The sequence below is a fragment of the Mauremys reevesii genome, linkage group 11 (assembly GCF_016161935.1).
Source record: "Mauremys reevesii isolate NIE-2019 linkage group 11, ASM1616193v1, whole genome shotgun sequence".
Classification (NCBI taxonomy): Eukaryota; Metazoa; Chordata; order Testudines; family Geoemydidae; genus Mauremys; species Mauremys reevesii.
In genome coordinates, this window is record NC_052633.1 from 14802600 (window position 1) to 14820398 (window position 17799).

Consider the following 17799-nt stretch of genomic DNA (forward strand, 5'->3'; position numbering starts at 1 on the left):
CAGTTAATTTGTTTTCTGGCTGGTGAATTTGTAGTGGAAACTACAAAGATAACATTGCTTAAAAGGACACTGCAATTTGAAATTCTTTTCATAACTTTTCCAAAATGGGTTTTTCTATCCCTTCTGCTCATAGCCAAGGATGTGTCCCACTGGGGAACCAGACAACGAGACATCAGAAAAGAGACCTTTGTCTCATTGGGCTGGCTCTAAATTCTGGGTTACAATTTGTAATTTTCTCACACACCATCCTCCACCCATCAGTGATGTCTAACACCTACTTTTTCCAGCAGTCAGTGCACGACAAAGAGCTTCTTTCTAAAGGTACCCTACTGCAATTAGATATATTATTTACTCTAGCTAATGTGAGTACCAATAGCAGTAAAGGTGTAGTGGCATGAGTCTCAGCCTGCACTGTACAACCCTGTCCTGGACCCTGGGTACTGACTTGGGTGGCTAGTCCGTGCTGAAGCCCCTGTGCCATGGCTCCACTGCTACTGGCACTCATGCTAGCTAGCTTAACATTGACTCAGATCTATACAGACAGGAGGAGGAAGACATAGGATCCGTCACGCTAAGAACATGCAGTGGTGAAGTGCCAACGGAAGTGGAAGGAAAGAGAATCAACACAAAGATCTGGAAGGCAGCAATTTAAACAAGGAGTGGCCTGGGTAACCCCCTCACTGTAAAGAAAACAGACTCTGCAGTCTTCACACACCAGCCACTTCTCTTTACGGCCACAAGTGAGAGCGTTAGCCATTTTCACTATTTTTTCAGCAGCTTCAATCACTAAGTAGAGAGGCACTGCATATGCATGTACCCACTAGAGACTGGAGCAGCTAACCTACTTTCTGACTTGTCAGATGGGTTACCTGGCTGGTGGTTTGGCTATGGAGATCAGCGACAACCGTGGCAGGTGAGGAGGTCAGCACAGGTTTATTCACAGCTTCCGGCTTGCTGACTTCTGCAGGGCTGCTCCTGCTGCAGCTAGGTTGCAGGGCTGGGACCGGTGTGGCATCTGTTGCTAAAGATGTTGTTGCCTCTGGCTGAGTTTCAGTGAAAGTCACTGATCGCTTTTGATCCACTGCGGGACCAGAATGTGGGGAAACATAAATACAAAATTACTCCAATTTAGAAAAAAAGATATCAGAATATAACAAATGCTTTTATGTTTATATGGTGTCTTTCATCCCAAAGTGATGTACGTATATTCATAACTGCCATGTGAGTTAGCTATTATGATCCTCATTTAGACGAGGAAACTGAGGCACAAATGGTTAAGTGACTTGCCAAAGGCTGGATAGGAAGTCTGTAGTAGAGATGAGAATATAATCTAGAGCTTTTGACTCCTATTACTGAGCCTTACCTAGAAGGCCACCAAGCGGGAGTAAAGAGCAGGCAAAATATAGTTACCTACATTGAAATGTACCCATTAAAGTTAATATATTTGCTCTCGTTTTTAATTATGGCCAAAGGTTTAGGTTGTAGCACATCTCCTGAAGCACTGCTCCTCTTAGGACCATCCTGATTCACTAATTCAAGGAAAAGTGCTGCCTGCTAGATCAATAACCAATGTGCTCGGCACAGGCTTCCCTTGAAAACCACGTGGATGCTTCAGGAGGTGCAGAATTCAACAACTGTATGCCCTAATTAGCAGTGTTAGCCACAAAAAGAACATAGCACCAGTGTGCCAAAGACTGAATTGGCTCCCCTATTTGCTTCTACATTCAGTCTTTAAAGCCCTGTATAGTTTAGGTCCTCACTATTGGAGAAACTTTCTCTTTCTATGTTCTGCTAGGACACCAGATGTTGGCAGAGGCATTCTCACTTAGCAATCTCTAGAGTTGCACATCTCGGCGCTGTTGACAGGGCATTCTCAGTGGAAGACACCTGACTCTAATCCTCTATCTATGGGTGGGAAGATAATTCAATGTCTACGTCCATTCAGATGTCGGCCTTTGGAGAAACTGCCAATTTTGTGGAAGTGTTTTTTTTCTGATGTGGTGTGTCTCCTCCAGAAATTAGACTGAAACCACTAAAATTCACATCACATGGACTACTGAAAAGCAACTGGCTGATAATTGCCAATTGCTACCTACTGGGGCTAGATGTGAACTGATAAAAGGCTATACATCCCATTACCAATCCCCCCAAACTACCCAGAACTTCTCTTGAGAACAGTCTACAGAAAGCACACCTATGTACACTTCACACACAGTAACCTGTCTTAGAAGGAAAAACAAAACCTAGTAGCTCCTACTTTAAAATATTAGATGCCAGCTGTGGAAAAGCAGAAGTTGCCTCACCACTTGGTTTTGTTTTTGGCTGTATACTTCGACGAGTAGTTGAAAGTCGAGCCCCGTGACGGCTACGAGGTTCAGTTTGGGTCTTCTGACGTGAGAGAAGAGGTCTTCGTAGCTAAGGCACACAAAGCAGAGTAACGTTAGACCAAGGAGACACCAATGTACAACTGAAACATTCACCTTTATGTGACTAAGTCATATCATTTACGCCATTCTCCTATGTATAGCCACCAATTTTTCTTTTTGTGGGTATACATGTTTTGGCATCTTTAATTTAGACATCAGTGTATTATAAAAGCAGGTGATGAAATAATGCACTTCATACCAATTCAATTTTAATGCAGTGACCTTTGCTCAAATAATATAGCTATACGGGAAAGGATTGGGGGATTTGAAATGAAGCATAACTTCTGGCTTGGTGGTTTGGCAGACCTGAATGGTTCAGCTTGCCCAAGCACTTCCTGCTAATTCAGAGGATTGTGATGCTGTAATACAGTCTGGGCAAGGGGAACAGAAGATCTCAGCAGCAAATGGACTGCAACAAATTGCAACTGTCATGTTCACTTCTTCCTGTGATCTTACCTGCCGGAGGCCTCTCTTCCTTCCTAGTGGTTGCTGAAGAAGAAGATTCTGTTGTCCAGGTTCACTCTGCACGCTTGCTACCCTGTTAAGTGTTGACACTATTAGCACAACCACAGAAGTACAGTGGCTGATTAGAATAATCCCTGGCAATCATGACTAAAAAACACTAATGGCACATTCACTTCAAAGACAGAAGCATCATCTTTGAAGGATGGGGGAAAGGATCTGTTGGGTTGCAGCTTCCAGGGTTTGGGAAGGGAATGGGAGTAGGAATCATGGCATTCAGGACTAGGCCACGCACAGGTAGCACAGAGCTGTAAAACTGAGATTTTCAGTTTTCAGTCATTGATTGATGCATCCCATTCTGCAATACCCACTTCTCTGCGTCCTTTGTCACATTGGCCTCCACAGACAAAAGGCAAGAACGCCATTTTATTATCTCCGTTTGTTTTTTGGTGAGGGTAATTACACGGGCCTATTTCTCCCAATTGGATTCCAAAGCCTCACCTCAGTTTTGTCTTTTGGTTTCAATGTCATTTAAATAAACAAAAATGAAAAACAAACACAACTGACAAAGGTTCCATTCACATAAAGGGTGCATGACTTATGCAAACAGGGTGCATTTGGCATGTTTGCAGCCTCAAGTCTCTTTGTGGCTAATGAGCAAAATAAATGCAATTAAATATAAAAACAAATCTATAATATTCTTTTAGGCCTTAATAGGTTGTCAAGGAAATCTGAATAACTAAAAGTTAAAAGTAAAGGCACTTTAACAATAAAAGAAACTGCTAAATGCTGTAAAGTAGTCTATGTTACTGTTCAACTAATTCCTCTGGTAACCTGATATATGTAGCAGATTGTTCTTCCCCTCGGTCCTTTTCACAATACTGTATTATTCCTCCCAGCTCAAGCACAAGTTGAGTTACTTATTAGCAGGCAATGATCACAAATGTTTTAGTTGAGTGAGCTGAATCTGAGACAGGTATGGTTGCAATGGTAAGTAACACTTAGATGAACTTCTTTCCAAAGGGACAGCTGCCTACTTGGGACAAATCCGAACCATTAAGGTATGCATCCCAATTAAGCAGCTTCTAAGATTATTTAATATGCACTGCTAAATATTCAGTAGTGCAGTACGTCCTGGCATTGGCATGTCTTAATCTAAGAAAAAGAACATTCTCTTTCTTCTCAGTTTTCTGGGGCTTTCTTGGATCTTCCTTGGAAAGAGGTCAGAGCCTCTAGGGAGGTGTGATTTGACACAGAGCCTTACCAGGACTGGAGGAGAAAAAGACAAAGCTAATACTTCTGAGGGTTCATTACAACAGCATGGCCAGGAGAGTGGTTTAGCTCAACACCAGAAAATAATGTATATTTGGGTCCTTTCTCTCTTGAACAACCCTTTCAAAAGAGATCACCATCCCCTAGAGCAAATATTCAGCACAGTGCAATCTCATTTACAATGAAACATTCTAAATGTCAAGAGGAGACTATGCCCCTATGAACTGCATGATCCCACAAGCTACTTCTAGCTGTCAGCATTACGTTCTTGACCCAGACAATGGCCCTACAGCACATACGACTGCTTAGACTGCAGTAGACACCAAAAGTGATATATCCTCAAGGGTATCAAGGCAAATAGGTTGAATTTACATTTTTCCTCACATAAGAAATCCAGACAGCTTGACGTTATATGTATACATTCTGTTAATTTTCTGTTTCTAGAATTACTTGGGTACTTGGCAAATATTTAGAGACGCAGAGCTAGATATACTTTCTTTAAATAGATAAAATACTGAACCTCAATTTGTTTCTAAAGAGGCTGCAGAATATATATTTAAAATGGTGTAATAAAAAGTTTCTGTTCAACCCAGTGGCTAAATATCACTGAGTTATGGTAAGATTGTTATTACAGTTCCTGAGGAAAGATGATGATGTTTAGTTCTATGAATGGGGAGACCAACCTCTGTCAGAAAGACTAAAATGATGTTAAATGTAAATAATCTATTACAGCAATGGAACAAGCATGTCAAAAAGCGAACATAATGAAAACACCTTGAAACACTTATTAGGTAAAGATAATTCATTATACTTGTGAGTGTGATGTTAACATACTGCACGTATGTTAGACATGAGGAAAAAATGATTTCCATGGACTAATCTGTGCATTAAAGATGAACAAAGAGATGAGTGACAGAAAGGTTGGATTCAGTTGCTTTTCCTCTCTGTTGGCCTGGGTTTAAGCCTCACTTACATCAGATATGAAATGAGTTTAGTGAATGGCAGATTGGAGGTAAAAGGTGGGGGAGCGTGAACAGTGGAATTTGGCAGAAAAACCTGCACAGGGCCCTGCCCCATCCTTTTTACTGTCCTATATACTCAGATTCACCCCACATTTTGAGAGAGAGAGAGAAAGAGTATAAGTGTAAGATGAGTGACTGAATTTCCTGAAATAGTTATGATTCCATTATGGTTGTTTTTTCCTTCTCCAGAATAGCAACAACAACCTGGTTTCAGTGAAAATTAGTTGCAAAGGGTCTGTTGACTCCGTAAGTACCCTCCCCTTCTTTTCTGCCTTTCATTGTCTAGTAAACAGGACCAAGTGTGCACTGTAATTTTGTTCTTGGTTTGGAGCAATCATTATATTTGAGAGGTCAGTTTGTGGAGATGCTACTGAACTGCTTTGAATCAAATCCAATGCCATTTTCACATGACATAGTTTATTCTACTTCTCCTGTGAACGTGGCATCTACTAGAAGATTTTTGTTGGAGCACATAAACCTGATCTGCTGGAGCAGAACACACTTGTAAACTTTCCTGTCCATCAAGAGTGCTCCTCTGTCACCTACTGGGTACCTATGACAAGGGGCCCTGTCCCCGCAATCATGTGACATGGTTAGCACAGAGACAGACAAACAAACAAGCTGTTAATGAACAATAATTGCCAACCATACAACAAATGTCAGGCCAGTGTAAAATTTCATACCGCACAGGACATACTGGAATAAGCATTGCCAGGTTGGCATTTATGATAAGTTATTTTAATGAATAACAAGAAATAATGCAACAAATAAAAGTGTGGGGAGGGAGGGCGAACAAAAACCAGAAAAAGCAAGCAAGTAGTTGTTAAACTGTATTAAATGGACTTTAGTGGCTGCCGGGCCTTCAGATAACATCCAGGTAGAATGCACCTGCTGAACTTCTCAAGACACCAGGCCTGGGATTTCAACAGAGTGTCAAATTTCCTCCACACTTGCCCTGTTGATATTAATTTGCTCTACTTTTCCTTACAGATCATGATTAATTTAAAACAAGCACAATTAGAAATGTTGAAATGGAATTTTTTTGTGGATCAGCTTTCAATTATAGAAAGTTCTCATTCTCTTTTCCCTTGTGCTTTGGGAAAATCTTCCATCTTTTTTCAAGTTATAACTGCAACAAATCATGATGCTACATAAAATTTCCTCCACCCCTTTCTGCATAATCTTGGGACCCTGAATGTTATTCTCTTCCTGTATTCATTACCGTTTACCTATGTAACTCTAACTGGTACAAGCACAAAAGAAAAAAGACTTTATTGTTGTCTTTATCATTGTTCTTTTCATTTATTTGAAATTCCTGGTTTCCATAATGTTCTATTCTTTGTTTGTTTCACTTCATCAATTGTGACTAAATATCAGCTTCTGAATTCAGTAAGCTACCCTAAGCAATTTTTATGCCTGTGCTCTAGTGAAGATCAGAGATATCTAAAGAAAAATCTTGGCCTGTTTTATTTAAACTAGTGTTCCTGAATAGAAGAATGTATTTATCCTCTGCTACAACAATGATCTCAATAAGCTGCTGTACTATCTCTCTGTTCTATTGCTTCTCTCCTTTACAGAAGGAATGCAATTTGCACATTTAAGAACACATAATACAGCTAAAATGTTGCTTTTTTTCATCTTACACAGAACTATAATTGTAGCCTTTTCACAGAGATCAGGGTAATTATCTTGTGTCTCTTTTAAGGTTCTGCGGAATAAAAGTGTCATTTTCTTAAAACAAAGAAGTCTATGACTGTGTCTTCCAAAAATAAGAAACCCCATCAGAAATAGTCTCGCTGTAGAAATCTACCTCACTGAACATGCCAATTGATCTTCTCCTTTACGGAAACTCTAATGGAACTCACTGTGCATATGTTTAGACTTCAGAGATCAATATGAATTATTTTGACATTGATCTTGTCAGCTGGCTCAGTTGTCATAAAACTCCTGGATTTGTCATCAAGAGTTGCTGTGTAGCCTGACTCCATTTATCAGAGTCAAGACATTTCACAACCAACATTAGGATGTGACTCAATCTGCAGGTCATCTGCCAAAGGTAATCAGGTTTTCACACTAAGGGTATGTCTACACTACCAGATTAGTTCGATTTAACTTAATTCGAATTTGTGGAATCGACCTTACAAAGTCGAATTTGTGTGTCCACACTAAGGACACTAATTCGACTTTGTTAGTCCACACTAACGGGGCCAGCGTCGACACTGGAAGCGGTGCACGGTGGGAAGCTACCCCACAGTTCCCTCAGTCCCCGCTGCCCATTTGAATTCTGGGATTTCCCCACAATGCATGCTGGGGGGAAAAATGTGTCGAGGGTGGTCTTGGGTAACTATTATCATTCAACGTGCTTTCAGATGTCTCAAGGGGAGATGGAGGAGCTTACTGACTCGCTTGGATCTCAGTGAAACCAATATCCCCTTTGTTATTGCAGCTTGCTGTGTGCTCCACAATCTCTGTGAGACCAAGGGGGGAGACCTTTATGGCGGGATGGGAGGTTGAGGCAAATCGCCTGGCTGCTGATTATGCTCAGCCAGACACCCGTGCAATTAGAAGAGCCCAGCGGGCAGCGCTGTGCATCCGGGAGGCTTTGAAAGCTAGGTTCCTCAGGGAGCAGGGTAACTTGTGACTGTTCAGTTTCTTTACAGAGAAGCTGAACCTGCCCCTGCTTCAGTTACTGTTGACTTTCTTCTGCAGTTACATACCCCGTTCACCACGTTTCCCCCCTTCCAACACACGTTTAAAAATAAAGTTAATGGAACATTGTTAATTAACAATGTTTTCTTTATTAATGAATTCGCGTTTAAAGGGTTGAAACAGGGACACAGACTGTGGTGGGTAGGGTGTGCAGTGATCTTAACACCGCTTCTACACTCGAGGAATGATAGGCTCCTGCTCCTAGAGCGGTCTGCAGTGCCGGATTGGTTGTTTCAACGGAGCCTGCCATCCCTCCTTTTCAGGACTCTGTGTGCGGGGGCTATGTGACCTTGTGGCGGGGGAGGACGGTTACAGATTCCCCTGCTGCGTGGCTCTGTGGTCCGGGACAAGGACCGCTGCATAAGTTCTGTAACCGCCCTCCCATGCCACAAAGTCACGTACCCCACCACCCACACAGAACATGGAAAACACCTCCCAGACCGACCAGGGTGCCTACTGACTGCACTGTGTGTGTGACCTGCTGTTGATCCTGCCCCCGTGTCTGTATCCTGGTAAAGGTGACTGTCCTATGCAATTAACAACCCCCTTCCGCCCCCCCCCTTCACAGACAGTCTTCTGTAGAAAAACTTGACGGAAATAGTAATTAACAGCAAACTACTTTTAATAATCAACTACACAGTTAGGGGATGAAACTGGGATTGGGGCTTCGGTGAGCCAGGAAGGGAAGGACTTCTCAACATTTAGGGAATGAGAGCCTTCTTGTATTTGTGCACTCTGCAGGGGTGCAGTGACAGTTTTCACAGCCCCTGTCGCCCCCTCCTTCTTGTTACTTTGGGTGAGGGGGGTTTGGGACTTTGTGGCGGGCAGGGGCGGCTCTAGAGCCCAGCGGGGCAAGCAGCCGCCTGGGGCGGCCCTTTCCCAGGGGGGCGGCAGGCTCGGCCGGCGGACCTGCCGCAGTCATGCCTGCGGGAGGTCCACTGGAGCCCCGGGACGACCGGACCTGCCGCAGGCATGACTGCGGACGGTTCGCTGGTCCCGCGGCTCGGCTGGAACCGGAGCCGCCGGACCAGCGAACCGTCCGCAGCTGCGGGAGGTCCAGCTGAGCCGCGCGACCAGCGGACCCTCCGCAGTCATGCCCGCGGCAGGTCCGCTGCTCCCGCGGCTCGGGGGCGCCTCCCGGGCATGACTGCTTGGGGCGGCCAAATTTGTAGAGCCGCCCCTGGTGGCGGGGGAGGGCGGTTGCAGATACAGTGCAGGGGGGCTCTGTCCTCCTGCCTGCGGTCCTGCAGAACATCCACAAGGCGCCGGAGCGTGTCAAATTTTCCCTGGGCATTTCCTGTGTGGCTGGTCAGAACATCCAAGCTCAGACTGCTGTCCAGAGTGTCAACAGAGTGGTGCATGGTGGGATAGCTCCCGGAGCTACTAAGGTCAATTTCCGTCCACACATAGCCTAATTTGACATAGCCATGTCGAATTTAGTGCTACTCCCCTCGTCGGGGAGGAGTACAGAATTCGAACTAAAGAGCCCTCTAGGTCGAACTAATTAGCTTCCTGGTGTGGACGGGTGCACGGTTAAATCGAATTAACGCTGCTAAATTCGAAATAAACTCCTAGTGTAGACCAGGCCTAACAAAGTGAATGCATTTAACTTCCTCTATACAGAAATTTTTGTTGGTTTTTTTTCTAGGCTTCTGAACTATTGCTCAGTTGCCTCTCAAGAAGACTGGGTTTTTCATGATCTTTTTTGCACAGAAGAATACATTTTGCTATACAGTAACATCCCTGCCACGGCCAAAGGACAATGTCTTTTCTTTATAAAACCTTCCACATTACCACCAATCAGAGACTGATCAAGGCAGGGCACACAAACACAAGTGACACCATGAATCATGGGGTTGATCTAAATGACACATCCAACAACAGACTTCATTTCCCATTTTTCAATATTAAAATAAAACTGGAGAAATCTCAAACAAAACAAAATTAATTCACAAGAATACCTCTAAACACATCCTCATCTTTAAGCAAGAGTGATAAAACAACAAAGAGAGATGTGGTATACTTAAGGGAGCAGACTGTATTCTCCCAGAATGTGGGAATGCTCTCCCAAAATGAAATAAGGAGTTTGTGATGAGTGAGAGCTTTCCCACCTCATGAGGATCAGCTGAGAGGTATGATCACAATAGTACACCAGGAAGAATGATTAACATGGCTGAGCTGACTGTTAAAGGTGCAGTCCTCCTTTTAAAATCTTACAACCAACGTATGTTACAGGCACAGTAATAACACTGTTTGTTAAGTTCTCCTGTTCACAAGAAACGCTAGTTGCGAAGCTTGGACCCTGAGGCTGTCAGGGCAATTTTAAATAAGGATGAATAGCATTTGCCTGAAAGCTCTAAGGCTAGTGTTTGTAGAATGATAACACTTTGTAATAAGTGGAGGTTCCTATAAAGGCATTCAGAGGGAACTGTATTTAACATGGCTTATCAGGATTCGTATTATTAATGAATGCTAAAGAAAATAATAACAATTAAAGTGTTTCTTGATGGTGATATTGTGAGATTAATATAAGGACAGATTTTTTTTAAAAAGGAGGTCCCCAAACTGGTGCTCATAAAAGGTTACATTTAATGCGATGGTGATAATAACGCTTCTTTCTTAGGTCTTCAGAGCAATAGCTAGCAATGGAAAAATCCACAACAGGCAGACAAATATTTTGGCTTGGCTAGATTTTTCTTTTTTTAATTCCCTCAGTTGTTAGGAATTAAAAACTGTTGGCAATCAACGCTGAAAACTGAAGTCGGGTTACTACACCTTTGACTTGCAGGCCTGAGTATCGATGAACAACAAGAGACAGACATGGAAAGAGAGACAAAGGGTGAGGAAGAGAGACAGAGGATATAGGGAACTGATTATTTCCCAGCACAGACACTGACAGACAGGTAGTGTTGACACTGTACCTAGAGAGGCTGCCCTCAGCGGCCAGGCCCTGGGAGTCATCGAGGACATTAGGTTCACTGCAGGAGGGGCAGGGAGATGAAGCATTTAGGGAAAGAAAATGCAAAAAGCATGCAATTGTCTCTGTTTTCAAGAAAAAAAAATATCAACAGAATAAGAAAGGAAAAGGCGGACGGTAAAATCATTTGGTCTTGCACTGGCTCATCAGAACATATGACTCAAGGCATTGAAAGAGGAACATCTGATCAATCAAATTCTGGATAAAAGGAGCAATTTACAAATGGAGGCTATGATACATAGAGACCTCCAAATCTATACAATACATTGCATGAGCTAAGAACCTCATTGAGGTGTGATTCTAATGCAAAGAAGGGGTGGGGAGGATGGGGCTTAGAAAGTTTTCAAACCATTTTGCTGTCTGTATTTCGTTTTATTGTATTCTGTTTACTTCCAGTTTCATTTAAGATCTTCCCCCTACCACCACCCCATCAGTTCAGTTATTCAGGCTAATCCACTTATCATGAGCTGTAGAACAACATGCTAGTTCTGATGCCATTAAAAGGCCAAACTGCTGGAAAGCATGAGTTTGCATTGCAATGAAACTGTAAGTAAACAGCTGGAATGTATACTAGCAAATCTGTACCCAATCACACCGCCTCAACTGCTGCCTACTTCCCCCATCAAGCAGGAACAACCAGCAGTATTCCATCCTGTTCCCTTATATGTCAAATATGAAAGATAGAAAGAGGTCTGGTGGATTGCCAGCAGGAAAGCAATAATATTACTATACATTTGTTAGTTCATTTATTAGTTTACATGTGTAATACACTCAAAAAATCCCAGAGACCATTGCTCATCCATGACTAAAATGGGTATGCGGTTGAGAACAAGGATTATGCTTGCTGGGCCAATGAAGTATCTACCCTACACTGTAGATTTCATGCTTAAAAAGGCTAAGAGTCCAAATCTATATTGCAATTAAACTATATTATTGTTCTCAGCATCACTAATTAAAGAGCACCACAGCCCACAGGAAAAAAGTTACAGTAAAATATACTTATTGTAAAGACACTAAGGAAATGGGATGAAATGAATTTAAAGATGTCCTCACAAGTACCCTTTATGCAACTCTGGGATACAATTGGAGTGGCTTCTAGTTCAGCAATTACCTCCCCTATCATTGCCGGTATATACTATAGCTGTTCCTTTTAGCTGTTCCATGCTCCATACACTGAGGGATTTCTAACTGATTTACAAACAAGGCTGGGCAAAGGGACAATGGCCAGTCATAAGATAATGCAGAATTCACATTTTCAAGATTTATAAAAAATGACATAAATGAATCTATATATTGACCCTTTATCAGAGCGCTTTGCAAATCTATATGACATATAAATAAGAAATAAACATTGTTTACTGAAAAATAACAGAATTGAATTGGAAAAATCTCTTGTTCATTGGCTTCTATGTCACACACCTGACTAATGAGTGCAATGTACAATACCCAAATCCTCTCTCTCTCTTTCTCTCTCACTCTAAAAAGAGGCATCCAAGATTAGCTTTAGCAGACAGAGAAATTTCTGGGTTAGAATAATCCCACTTCTCTTTCTGCCGTTAGCTAATGTCCAGAGGAAAACTAATTTTTGTTCTGACTTGGGGGTTGAGATTGTACTGAGGAAACTTTCCCCGCACCCTGGGATTTCTCCCTACTCATTTTAAGTGCTGTATGCAGGACTCTGGCTCAGAATGAAACCTCTAAGTGTACTCTGCACCCTGAAATCATGCCTATATCTTTGAAATCCACATCAACAGGCCTGGCATTAGCAGAGAAACAATAAAGATGCTGTCAGTTTCTGACGGGAACGTTTCTAACAATGAAATGTGGTTCTCATGAAGGTTATGCATTATACATTGTACTGAAGAATTGTTATGGTCTAACCTGCGGCAAGTACTTGCACTGACATCAATGGGACTACTCAAATGAGCAAGCACTGCAGGTGGAGGATTAGCCTTTTAGTACTCGGGTGCTGAATTTACCACCCTCACCCTGCTGCTGTGTCTGAGTTACACACAATATACCTTTGGAATGTCTGCTCTGGAGAACAGAGTGGGAAAGGTGAAAAGCACATGTTGTTACCTTTGGCTGGGTAACATGCCCACCTCAGCCTGAGGTGCAGACATGCTGGAGATATGGCTGGAGAACCGCCGCCTCCCAATGGCACCCATAAGGTAGGCTTCCTGTTCACTTACCACACTGGGTATGCTCACTGAGTCATCTAGAAAGGACATAGGAAAGAGACCAAAAGAGAAAAAAATTCATCCAAAACCCCAATGACACATTTAAAAGTTTCCAGGTAATTCCAGATCCTGTCCCATGTTCATGCCTAGTGCATGCAGAACTCTCTCATTCACTCAGGTCCAACACTGCAAATGTGTGCATCTGCTTAACTTTCCTACCACAAGTAGCCATAGTAAAGTAAAACATGTGCATAAATGTTTGCAAGTTCAGGGCTTTAGACTGCAGGCCCTTTGGAGAAGGGAACCTCTCTCTGTTATATATTTGTACATTGTTTCGGACAATGAGTTCAGGGTGTTTAGGTGCTACCACAGTATAATTATTATTTTTAAGTTGTCCAACAAAATATGATGCCTCTTGAGAATGAAAACTATAATGGGACATTTTGCTCATAAAAAAAACTAATACATTTCAAGATCCAGAAAAATCAACCTTTTTACAAGATGAAAGGAAAGAGGAAGAGATGTAAAGACTCAACAGTGTCTAACTTGCAAAATGTAGTATTTTCTCAAAATGCTGATCTTATATTAATAAAAATATAGGTGAACTTACGCAAAATAAGTCTGTCACATATGTTTGATTTTGATTAGAGCTGGTTGAAATTTTCAACAAAATTTTGAAATAAAAAAAAACCTGACCAACTCTATACCTAGTCTGAAAACAGAGGACAAATTCATTTAAATGTTTCTGTATTTAAATTTTTTTTATATTTCAAAATAGAAACTGGAGAAATTTTGATATGTTGGGATAATCTGTGGGTGAATATATTCTGATAAATTCCTGTTTCTAGGAAAAAATATTGCATATTTATATTGTAGTTGCATTTAAAGAGGGCATGTATCATTCAAAAATAAACCTAGTACTACCTATATTTTCACTTACATCCCAAGGGAACCTGAAAGCCGTTTGAGTTTTAATTTCTTCTTATGAACACCAAGACATGGAAGTTTTGCTGCATTTAATTATGTGAATTTGAATGCTATACCAACACTGCCGCATTTATTTGATAAAAAAAAGTCTGTGGATTTGTAACACAAACACAATAACTTTCCTATAACATTGAAGGATTCTTTTAATCAAATGATCATTTTTGACCTGCTAGTATTTTCAACCCAACAAGTAACTTAAATACTACTTATGGAAAGGTTCATGCTGCATGTTGTTCCTCTGACATGCCATTAACTAAACTGCCTTAATACCTTCTCTTTTAGAATTAATTTTCTCTGGAGAATTTAGGTTCATTTCTTTGGGTTATTTTGGTGGCTCTCTCATGCTTCTTTTGGCATGTCAGCCAGCTTTAAATCAGACTTGGGTGGGACAGTGCTGGCTCTAGAATCTTTACTGGGCTAGGCAAACAGGAAGATGTGTATTCATCACAGCTTGCAGTCACTTGTAATGAATCCAAGACTGTCATCAGAAGATATCATGGTCACCAACTACAGTGTGTAGAAACCAGGACACAAGCTGTGCAATGTTTTGTAATAAATCCACATGCCTCAAGTTTCAGGAGGAGCACTCACTCTGTTAGGGACACCTTCTCCACACAACAACCCTGTACACTTTTTCATCTTCTAGGGCCATTGCCTCTCTCATGTCTGACGTTTTCTGGGAATAGGCAGTTGTCCCCAAGCACCAAAGGTGAGTGGCAAGGGTTTCAAGCCTTTAGGACAACCTCTGTACCACCAGAAGCCTCCTGGATAGAGATGAGAGGGGCTCCTGGCTGATGGTTTTGAAAGAAGCCAGGCAAAACTTGGAAGTTTCTGATATCAAAACTTAATTCAGGCAAACTCAGTGGTTTCAATGAGCTTCCCTTCAAACTCAAAGTGAAATTCGGACTGAGCAAATCCACACAAACTATAAAAAACTAAACCATCTCTGCAGAGAGACACCAGGATGTTTCATACAACTCAGAACCTTTTCTGCCTCTAACACTGAGCATAAAGGAGTGGAGTATTGGCTGACAGAAGTCTTAAGGCTTGACATCCTATGTTGATCAGCTAATGTATTACAAAATGTGCACAAATGCTTGAGTAGGTCCGACATCCCAACCAGCACAGACACTAGCCGTGGCTTGAGCATACACAGTGCAGGTACAGGTACACGTAGGAGCCTGTAGTTCAGAGATGAGCAGGAAGTACATAGCAAGCTGATCCTGCTGCAATGCGATGCTTGCTACATAGCCACCAAATGGCTCCTGCCTAGTAGCAGGATTAAGGCCAAAGAGGGGACTGTATAGCTAAATGCCTTATCAGCATTGTGAGGACTGCCCATGTCTCTTCTGCTTTACTTACGGTCTACACCTGCACCCTACCGTTCCTCAGCCTGTGCTCAAGTGTATGGAAGGAAGCATGTAAGGACTTGACATTAAAAACTGCATAGTGTGGCGACCACCCCTAACGCTGAACTGTGTGCCCACATGTACCCTCTGTTCACACGTGTGCTGGAGAGCAACAGTCTTTTCCTCCAGGCCGTGCACAGAGCAAGGGCTTGTAGCATTAAGGATTCATCCAGTAAAGAGTCCCTGATCATTCTACTGCTCAGAACAATGCCCCCTTCTGCCTGTACAGCAGAGCTGGGTCTAGGCAACAAGGGGCTACTACTGTACTCTGATCCTGTCCCGGCAGCCACATACTTTCTTCATCCTCCTCATCCGTGCGGCTCAGAGTGTCCTGCGAAGCCTGATGGGAAGGCTCGCTGTCCTGCTCCCAGACAGTGCCGGTGCCTGTGTTGGAGCGGGACATGGTAGCGAGGCTGAGGCGGTACGCAGAGGTGGAAGTGCCCACGGTGCTGATGGAGGTCTTCCCTTGGTAGGCTGCACAGAGAGGAAAAAACAAAGCCGAGTCAGTTCAGATGCTGAAAGAAATATTGTTCCCAGTAGGGCGAGGGCGTCTTCCTCAGCCTGGATTTATGGGAAAAGCAAGAGAAGTGAGAAAGACAGAGGGCCGAATGGCCTTCTGCAGCAGTGGTGAACGAGAACTCTACCACTGCTTGTGCTTGACATCAGATCAATACAACTGCACTAGCGCAGCTAACCTGTAAGAAACCTTTGTCACTGCAAGGATTTCTTATGTCCTCCGATTTTCTCCCTGAGCCATACTGCCATATTCACTGCCCCTTTGCGAGGTTTTGCAAGCAAGGCACATTATTATGGGGCAAAACAAGTGGAGCTACTTTCTTTCTAAGAACAAAGTAGTCGATATAAAGTTTCCACAATCTGGAAGTAAAGGACTGCTCTCTAGTGGCAGCAAACGTACACAACAAAGGAGAAAGTTTGCAGAAGTGGCCACTTTATGAACGGTCAGGAGTTTTCCTGTTGATTTCAAAGGCATAGATTTGGGCCAAAAAATGCTCAGCTGTCCTTTCACAGGGAAAAAAGAAAAGAAATATCTGCTGCTGATAAACAAGTAGCTAATCCTAAAAGAGGGGAGCTGAGACTATCTAGATTTAAAAAACTACTTTCACCTCTACAGCCTTGGTTAGAGAGCACTTTGGTCTGTAGTGACTGAAAGAGGTTACCATCTGACGGCTGTGTGAAGGCACATGCGACGTGAGATGGTGTTCTTAGTTTAGTTAGTGGAGAGGTGAATGTAACAAGGCTGCCATTACAAGGGGTTGTAATTTGCACTTTTGTTGTCTGTCTCAGCTGACGGGGCAGTGATTGACAGGGCATGAAAACCAACCCTGTTGCCCTCAGTGAGTTGTGGCACATTAACGAGGCAGCGCGGGGGAGCTCTGTATGATGTACCTCGTCTTTTCATAAAGAAGGGGCTTCAGTCTCCAGGGCTGCCAGGCCAGCACCTTTTGCAAGCAAAAAATTCACTTACAAAAAAAATTACCATGCGTAAAGCACCTGCTGCTGTTGGTGTGCTGGGTACCCCAGTGCACCCCCGCAGACAGGACGAAGCTGTCAGAACAGTTCCATGACGTGCATTTCTGTTTTTTGAAAATTCCATGTATTTGTTGTAGAAGAAAGAACTGCATATTTTTATGCATTTAAGCTTCCATATATTAAATCAAGTTTCGCACACAGGACTATACTATGGGCAAAATTATTGTTTCTTGCCGTATGTATCCACACAAAGGGGTAAGAAATCCTCTCTCCTCTGCGTGCGAGCATCCTCCCCCTCCCAGGACAGCCTTACCTGACCCACTGTGCACTGCCTCCTTCAGGATCTTGAGCTCGCTGTTGAATTCTGTGATGAGGGAGCTCTTGCACAGAGGGCGTGGTATGAAGCGCCTCTCTAGCTGGTCAGCGATATGTTGTCGGGCAGTCATCTCCTCGTGATTCTCTGCGGGTTGGGCCAGCAGCTGACAGAGAGGCATAACAACCCCTGTTAGCACAAGAACACTCCAGTATCACAGAGAAACAACGTTCTGTCCCTTTCCAACTAGCTCGTGAGTGACCTGGCATCACAGTCCCCTGGCTGCTTGTACACCTACAGGCTGAGGCAACAAGCAGAGGGATGTTATCTAGCTAGGGGTGAGCTTTGTAGTTGAATGTGAAAACACAACCAAACATGCAGGTTCTCTCTCCGCTTTTTGGAATATGCATATCTGACTCAATGTACATTGAAACCTGTCCCTGTTGCTATTAATATATTAGCAGTATATCAAGGCTTCCTTGTGCTAAGCAATACATTTACACACAATAAGAGACAGTCCCTGCCCCAAAGAGCTTACAATCATAGAAAGG

General features: G+C 42.8%; 1 protein-coding gene across 4 annotated transcripts in view; it reads right to left on the minus strand.

Moving 5' to 3' along the window:
* Positions 1–17799, minus strand: part of UNC80 (unc-80 homolog, NALCN channel complex subunit) — a 187089-nt gene that overhangs the window by 4722 nt on the left and 164568 nt on the right. For 3 of the 4 annotated variants that reach the window (XM_039494666.1, XM_039494664.1, XM_039494667.1), the window contains 7 exons: positions 17249–17414; positions 15739–15918; positions 12948–13086; positions 10813–10869; positions 2883–2964; positions 2304–2415; positions 870–1081 (listed from right to left, as the gene is read on the minus strand). In XM_039494666.1, coding sequence (XP_039350600.1) covers positions 870–1081; positions 2304–2415; positions 2883–2964; positions 10813–10869; positions 12948–13086; positions 15739–15918; positions 17249–17414 — 948 coding nt within the window. The remainder of the gene's footprint in view (positions 1–869; positions 1082–2303; positions 2416–2882; positions 2965–10812; positions 10870–12947; positions 13087–15738; positions 15919–17248; positions 17415–17799) is intronic. The other variant, XM_039494668.1, reaches the window with a different exon arrangement.